General features: G+C 41.8%; 1 protein-coding gene across 1 annotated transcript in view; it reads right to left on the minus strand.

The window, feature by feature from the left end:
- The window catches only part of Atp6v0d2 (ATPase H+ transporting V0 subunit d2), a 38,719-nt gene extending 31,781 nt beyond the window's left edge, over nucleotides 1-6,938 (minus strand). Inside the window, exon 1 of the mRNA XM_021663468.2 lies at nucleotides 6,542-6,938. Coding sequence (XP_021519143.1) covers nucleotides 6,542-6,671 — 130 coding nt within the window. The 5' untranslated portion in view covers nucleotides 6,672-6,938. The remainder of the gene's footprint in view (nucleotides 1-6,541) is intronic.
- Between the last annotated feature and the right edge of the window lie 1,790 nt (nucleotides 6,939-8,728).

Here is an 8,728-nt window from a genome sequence, read left to right on the forward strand (position 1 = left end):
GGGTTGAAGTTACAGAGAGGAGTAAGAAGTGTTAGTGTGCTTTTTGCACAGTAGATCGATCAAAGATCAAATCTACATGTCATAGATTTTTTTGTTTTAATTTAGAAGGATTTTTAAAGGTGATAGTATAATCCTGTCATGGTGTATGTCTGTAATCTTGCATTTAGGGGCCTGATGTCAGTCTGGGCTACATAGCAAGATACTGCATAAACAAACAAGCTAAATCAATAACAATATGAATGTTTGAAGTGCTTGTAACTATGACAAACAGCCTGACAAACTCAACTTGAAAGAAAATAATTTCTTTTTGGCTCATAGTTTAAGAAGGGATAGAGAACCAATTCCCAGCACTTTCACGAGGGCTTACCACCATTCATAACCCCAGTTTCAGGGCCTCTAATGACTCCTGTGTGTACCACGCACATATGTGGTGCACAGAGATATATGTGAGCAAAACGCCCATATACATAAAGTCAAATATACGTCTTTTAAAAAGCCGCTCTGAGCCATGAATTCATGGCTCTCACAGCCAACAGCCAGAGGAAGGATGATGTGGTGCTTGAGAGGTTGAGAGACAGGGCATGAAGTTCCTCAGTGTTCTGAGTAGATTTTGCATCAGAGATGCTTTTTATTGAATCAATTCACTTTTTTAACTTTTTAACTCAATTTTAAGCAATTACGCTTCGTGCCATGCCTTGTTTGGCTGTCATTTTGGTGGTGCAGATTTTTATGTAATTTTGCAATTTGTATTTTCACTACCAAAGATTATTTGCCAACAGAAATGACACAAGTGATGGTATTTCTTTCAAAACCATGATATTTTGCTCAGTGACATATGTTTCTTTTAAGCTAAACAACTTTCAAACCTTTTCTCTGCCAATGAGAAGTTGCAGTGAAATGTCTCTGTTCCAGACTCAGGAGGAATCTTGGAATGTTAAAGTCCTGGAAAATGGAATAAGAGACTCTTTTCCTTCCCCAGCACCAACATGATCCAACAGACATTTGCACAGTGCTCAGCATTGTGTAGTTTTCAAAATAGGTTCATTATTTTTTTTTCCCTTGCTGTTTGGACCTGCTTCTAAAATTTAAAATTTAGAGCTGGGTGTGCTGGTACACATCTATAATCCAAGTACTCTGGAGGCTGAGGCCTGAAGATCAAGAGTTTGAGACCAATGTGGGCTACTGAGTGAGATTATGACTCAAAAAGACAAAGCAAAACAACAACAAAAAAGGAACAACTCTTTCCCTGGAGGTTATGCCAAGGAGGTACCTTTAGACACACCTGTCATCTAGGATACTGCTGTAGCAATTGGACCCTTTCCATTTTCCAAGTCTGCTTAGTGCCAAGCTTAAGGAGGACTGTTGATCTTTCTCAACTCTGTTTCCTGATCCAGAAAATATTAGAAAGCTTTCATGGCATGAGTATGTGTACACACACACACAGTCACACACACGAGCAGGTGGGGGGGGTGATAGAGGGAGGAGGCACACAGGGAGAGAGGGAGAGAGAGGAATATAGACTCTATATACTCAGATTAAGGCAAGGGCCTCTTGGTGTTGTAAATAACTTAAGACAGGAGTTATAGGAGGTAGATGGTGTTTTGCTGCTAATAATGTGATTCTAACGTGTCATTTCTTAACTTTTCATTGACCACCATTTCACAGATGAATAAGCTGAGGCGTGCAGAGATAGCGTGCTCATGCCGGTGAGTCTGTTGCTGGACTCTGGCATGATTCTTGTCTCCACCCAGTGATATGTTCAGCATCCTGACTTTCACAATCAGACTTTCAAGGCACCAGGGTTGTTGTTTGAGAAAGGAACTTGCCCAGGATGGCCTCAAACTTTCCAGCCTCCTGCCTCGGCCTCCCAAGTGCTAGCACTGGGGACAGGTGGCACTGTGCAGCCTTTTCACCTTCTTACTTTCAGGGATGAGGATTTCCAAAACCAACTCCCTCTCAAGTAGAACACAACCAACAGTCATATGCCAAATACCAAGAACCCAACCCTGGAAATGAGCGCTTTTCCTGGCTGTAGCCGAGGAGGGAAATCTGATTCCTATTTTGTAGGCAATACAGTTCAGATTCACAGCTAAAAAGAAAAAAAAAAAAAAAAGGCTCCAGGAATGTTGGGTCCTTCCTTGTGCTGGGAGATGAACCCGAGAGATAAACTCTAAGTATCAGATGAGGAAGCTCCAAAGTGGAAGACTCCACAGCTTGCTTTAATGTCCTAGAGTCAGGAAGTATTAGACAGGCTGGTTTTGTGCTGCACCAAACAGCCATAGGCTCCAGGAGGCTGGACAGGGAATGGTGTAAGGTACACTTTCTGCCCACAAGAAGCTTATGCCAGAGCTAAAAAAGTTGCTTGGTAGTAAAGTGCTTATCTGGCCTGTGTTTAGCATGTTGCAGGCCGTGGGTTCAAGTCCCAGGATTGCACACACACTTGCACACACACACACACACACACACACACACACACACACACACAGAGAGAGAGAGAGAGAGAGAGAGAGAGAGAGAGAGAGAAATAGCTTACAATATAGGAGATGGTGTCTTGTTTCTACATGAGTTAACATGTTAGTCTCTAGAGCAGGAAAGTTGAGTGAGGTCACGTCCTTTGGCAGGGTGATACATTCTAATGTATGCTGCACAGGGTTCAGGTCACTGCGAGTTATATGCCACAAAGCTGGAACTTGCCAATTCTGTAACCAGGGACACCACAGAAAAGGGTCTCTGCAAGCAATGGTCTGAAATCAGATCAGATGGAGGGAATTTGTGATTGAGGGCATATGTCTAAAATAGTCAAAAAGTTTCCGAGTCATAGCTTGAAAGATGGTCCGGCTGGTCAGCCAAAGGTCAGCTGACATTGTCTTGGCCTAGTGGAAGCCACTGGTGGACATTGGAACAGCAACAGTGTTGGGTAAGCTTTCTAAAGACAAAGCAAAAGTAAGTGCTGGAAGGAGAGGCACAAATCATGTGCAACGATTCAGAGAGAAGTTTTTTGATTAACAGCCTTCTTCCTTTATGTATTTTTACTTTTTTTTTTCTTTACAGAATTCATTCTTTAATGTGTGTGTGTGTGTGTGTGTGTGTGTGTGTACAGGGAAAACTTTAATAGTTTCCTTCTTTTGTTCCCAGGAAAGACCGACTCACACTGGCTCCATGACTAGTTCATGCTTCTGTTAGTCAGGGTCAGACTTGGAATGGGTGAATATTTCTGACCACATTTGTCCACTTATACTCACAAGACAGCAAAATCTTGAATATGAAGACTTCCTAAAGTTTTCCTAGACAAGTTTATGTTCCCTCTTCTAAACTTACTTGCAATACTATGTGTCCTTTTTCTTTCCCATCAGGAACACATTTAAAGATGATGGGCTTTAAAACAGCGAAAGAAAATTCAGTCTTTTCCAAGTTAGCTTTTCTTTTGCAAAATGCACCTACTTCAGTATAGTGTTGGGACAGCAATCTTACTTTCTCTTCTTTATCCACAGCTTACCTAGTGCATACTCTGCAAAAGTCAACAGAAGTCCTTAACTCCCATCCCAGCAAATGCCCTTGATTGATTCCTAACCCTGAGCTGGCTCAGAAGTTTTGTGCATATTCATAGAAGCAACAAATACATTGCTTTTCAGAGCTGTTTACTTCACTTCTAACACCCTAGAAATGAACTAAGTAGGGGTCCTCTGTATCATTTCTATCAGCAAAGCAGAGCTGACACCAGCACAGCGTGGCTCTACTTGTGGGTCTGTGTGTGTGTTGCTGGAGATGTTACCATGCATGGCTGGGCAAGTGGCAAGCGCTGGACCACTGAGATACATCTCCCAAGATGCCCTGTGTGCTTCTAAGGAGAAATGTAGTGGGTGAAGAGACACTGCTCTCTCTTTTGGTAGCCTGTGGGCTGCTCTGAGTCACTCTGAGCCTCAGTGTTCTCAGCTGTATGAGGATAAGCAGTTCTGAACTAAGGAGCTGGAGGGGTGGTTCAGAAGAGTGCTTGTTGCTCTTGCAGAGGGCTACCTGTTAGTTCTCACCACATCAGGTGGTGCACAGCCTTCTGTAACTCCAGCCCCAAGGCGTCCCGTGCTCTCTTTTGACCTCTGTGAACACCTGCATATATGTGGCACACACATAACATACGTATATTACATGTACACACACAAAGACATTTTAAAAATTCTTTTAAAGTTGTTGTTGTTGTTGTTAATTTGGCTTTTGTGGCATCCCTGGTAACTCAAATGTGGTTTACTAATTTTTGATAGATGATATTTCTGGGTATCTCCAAATAGTATTCTGACACACAAGTTCACATATGGTTGGAGCCATTCCCTGAAACTGTCAGGAGGTTCTGCTGGGTCAACCCACCCGTCTGAGTTCCAAGTCTGTAGACAGATTATCTGAGAACTGAAGAACTGGAAAAGAAAATATTGAGAAGAAAGGTAGGAAATCATGCGGTGTAGTGATCATAAAGCAATGATGCATGCAACAGGGCTTCCTAGCTAGGATATAGGGTTGCTTTCTGGTGGCCCACTATCCCTTAGCATCCTCTGGGGAGTTACATGTGTGGGAATGTGTATAGTTTTCCAAGAAGCATCATTCCTGAAGTCTCCAAAAGGATCTGAAAACTTGCCTTGAAAATAAAGTACTATATTTTACTAGGCGACTCTTTTAAGCCAGATATAAGCTATATACTTTTCCTTCTTCTCTTCCCTTTCCTCTTTCAATGGAATCTTTTGGTTAAAATGCCCAATGGCAAAACAAAAGAAAAAAAAATCTTGGTAACTTTAAAAAGAAAAAAAAAAAAAAAAAACACAGATTACCTTCATTTGTAATTATGTGAACATGTGTGTGAGATGGGTGCATATCTGTATGTGAATGCGTGTGCTTTCGGCAGCTTGAGATAGTGTTATTAGGGGCCTGTGAATTGCCTGCCCAGTGGGAGTGCTAGAAGCTGAGGGTCAGGTCCTCCACAAGAGCAGTACTTTCTGTCAACCTCTGGCGCCAGCGACATCTTTTAGATCTTGATTTGTATCATTTTTACTTTTTATATCCTAGAAATATTTTTCTGACTTTGATACAACTTCTTTGATTTCTCTCTGAGCACTATGTACGTGTTTGGTATCAAAAGACGTCTCAATGATCGTTTGCATTTAGATTAGCACATTTCTATTGTAGATGCTTGACTCAAAACTAAATACAATTTATCCAAATGACTGACTTCTCTCAGAAGTTCACTTCCCTGTGTTCTTCCTGTATCCTTCCCCGTATTCTCCAACACCCCCCCCCACACTTTAATTTATACAGAGGTTTCTATGAGCAATTAATATTCTCTAGTTGGCTAACTCCTACCTGAATATTCTCTACCTGGAATTATGTATCATTGTTTGTAGTCAATAGAATTCCTTATCATCTGAAAGATATGTTTATAAATAAATCAAAAGGCAGAGGAAGGCAGATCCCACCTCGGGCCCTTAACTCTGGCTGTAACTAGTCACAACTGTGCAAGAGAGATCTCCGCTCCAGTTAGCCTTACAAGGAAGCCAGCAAAGTCACCTTCAGAAGGTTTTTTTTGTTTTGTTTTGTTTTGAAATACAGTTTGTTTCCCCTACTCTTTAATTCCTTTTCTAATAGGTTTCTTCTTAGTGCTTACTCACTTCTCCTAGAATAACTGGGAAATTTCTCAAAATGAACAAGCAAAGCTGTTTTTAATAGTACAATGGCTACAGATAATAATAATAAAAGGTTACAGATGTGCATTCTCTGTTAAGGTTTGAGAACAATGTGAATTAGGGGAAGTTGTCATTTGCTGAATGCTTGGCTATATTTTCTCCTTAGTAAATAGGTAGGAATTCATACCACATGTGTACAGGAGGGCTTCCAAGGCTCAGAGGTTTGGAAGCATCAATTTAGAAGTAGCAGAAGTCAAAGTGATTTTAACCCACAGTGGATCTGCCACACAGCTTTTCTTTTTCACCTGCTCTTCAGGTAAGGCAAATCTCAAATTCTCAAATCAATATTGAAAAACTGGAGCTATACAAAAATCTCTCTAAGCCCAAAATATTAACTGTTTCTTTCTTTCTCCATAGACTCTAAGCAGGTTGGTGAAGTTCCTTACCAATATTGTTTATAATTATCTGGATGAAACTAGACGGTATAATCATCACTGTATCTTCAAAGTGTGCGCAAAGGGCTCTTTGTTGACACATCACAAGTCAAATTAAAGGATGCACGCAGCATCTACTCTCACTGCAAACCGCAGACACATTAATATACTTGAAAACATCTGCAAAGACTTGAGGGGAGCCCTGTGGGTTTCTGGAACCGCTATGGTTTATCCTCTGCGTTCATAATGCAAGGAAATGTTAAACTGTGTCTGGAGAACGTGAAAACAGAGATCTCCTCCTCTCACATCCAAGGTCCCTAAACTACAGTCCTCTGGTTTAGAACTCCCCAGGACTTCTGCCCAGGAGGCACAGCCCCTTTCCCTTCTTTCCAGTGAGCGGCTTCAGTTTTTGATTGTTTTAACGGGATGAGGTGAGAGGCTTACCTTCTAAGGTCTCACACTGCACGAGGTTGGCGTAGTCCTGCTGAGACAGGAGGCTGGCCTTGCACCCCCGCACCAGGCCCTCCAGGTAGCCGTGGTCCACATTGAAGTACAGCTCCGCAGACTCAAGCATGTTCAGCCCGCCGCGGCTTTCACTCCAGGGCAGCAAGAGAACCCCGGGCCTGCCAGGAAGTGTGGGTGTTGTGGTGGCTCAGCTGATAGGGTGCTACTGACTAGTTTGTTGCGGTGGCTCAGCTGATAGGGTGCTACTGACTAGTTTGCTCCAGTTTCAGAGGCTCTCATCACAGGGCCTGCTCCTGTTTTTACAGCAACAGTGAGTCAGCCACGTGGTCTAAGTGCACCCAGGGAGAAAGTCACTGTCAGGAGAGGTGGTGAGAAGAGGGGTCCTGCCTTCTCCTCCCTCCCACAGTCCAAGGTCATGTCCAGTTTTGCCAAAAAGAGACTTCAGATACCCAGATGTTGTGTAAACATTCATTTTCCACATCTGAACTTTAGTTATAAGTTACAACTATTTCATTGTTTTTGAGGACTGTTACTGTGAGCAAAAGTTTCCTTTTCAAAGCACTGAGAAATGCTGGGTGTGATGGTTCATTCCTTTAATTGGAGTACTGCTGTAGCAGGAGGTTTGTCATGAGTCTGAGGACGGCTTGGGTTACAGAGTGAAACTAAACCATAGTCTCAAAAAATAAAAGCAAAAGCATTAAAACAAACAAACAAACAAAACGAATGTTTGCAGACCCATAAGACAATTCTGTAATATAGTGTATTGGTTAAACAAATTAGTAATGTCTTGAAATTGCCAAAAGCTGCCACCTAGTTCATTTTCTTTCTTTCTTTTCTATATTTTCTTTCCTTCCTTCCTTCTTTCTTTCTTTCTTTCTTTCTTTCTTTCTTTCTTTCTTTCTTTCTTTCTTTCTTTCCTTTTCTTTTTTGCTTTCGGTTTTTGGAGACAGGGTTTCTCTGTATGTAGTCCTGGCTGTCTTAGACTTGCTTTGTAGACCAGGCTGGCCTCGAACTCACAGAGATCCACCTGCTTCTGCCTCCCAGGTGCTGAGATTAAAGGCTTGCACCACCATGCCTGTCTGCCAGCTATTTCTTAACCAGTATAGCAACAGAGCCGTACGACTCCGTGATAATAAACCACTGCCTTTTCGTAATTTGGCAGATGATGGTGCGCTCTTTATTTTCTTTCTTCACGTGGATACTTTGAGATGGATGCTGTGACTGCCCAAGTCGCCGGTAACTTACCACATTTCAGAAGACACGAGGCAGCTCCAAGAGCACGGCTGGCAGCAGAGCAGGTATCAGTGATGTGGGCACTTACTGGCTGGGATTCATGCTCCAAAAAAATGACTTGTTCTCCCAATATACTTAGCTCACAAACTGTCACCTATCCTCAGCGTGACTTTCTCGGGTAGGGTTTCCTGTGTATTCTGTCAATTGCTCAGAGAGAGTTAAAGTATGGGGACTTCTCTGGGCAACCTCAGAATTTGCAAACTGACCAGGATTAGAAAATTTAACCAATGTAAACTGTGCTGTAGTGTTTTTAAACCACAGAGAATCAAGCTTAGCCCATGTCTGAATGTCTGCAACTGATGGGAAACCGAGGTTCTTATTGTATTCAGCTCTCCCACAGTTCCACCATCTGAAAATTCCCGAATGCTGTTATCATGAAGCATGTGAACTTATCTATCATTTTCATAAGCTAAAAATGGCTTATGTTATCATCTTAGTTAAAAAGGATGGAAATTCACAAATAATAATATATTTTATTTTGTTTCACTTTGCTTGAGGTTATTATATCTATTTTATTTGCATTGTGATTCTCTTTTCAGTCATTCTTCTTTTTTATTTTTTTTCAGTGTTATATATTAATCAGGCCCCGGAACATGCCTGGCGAACTCCACCAAGGAGCCACACTGTCAACTCAACAGGGAAACGTTTCATCTAAACGTTTTCTCCCATGTATCTCTTCTTGACTCACTCCGCTAGGAGCATTTATCCCATGAAAAATAAGAAAAATAGACATTTTCTTTTAGTATTTATACATACTAGTATGTGTATAAATGTGTATAATCATATTGACACGAAGAGGAATACCTATTCGTGTAAAAATGTCTGCCGAGTGTGTGCAGGCACCTGAGTAGGCCAGGAGAGACATCAGATCCC

This window comes from Meriones unguiculatus, chromosome 6 (genome assembly GCF_030254825.1).
Source record: "Meriones unguiculatus strain TT.TT164.6M chromosome 6, Bangor_MerUng_6.1, whole genome shotgun sequence".
In the NCBI taxonomy this organism is placed as follows: domain Eukaryota; kingdom Metazoa; phylum Chordata; class Mammalia; order Rodentia; family Muridae; genus Meriones; species Meriones unguiculatus.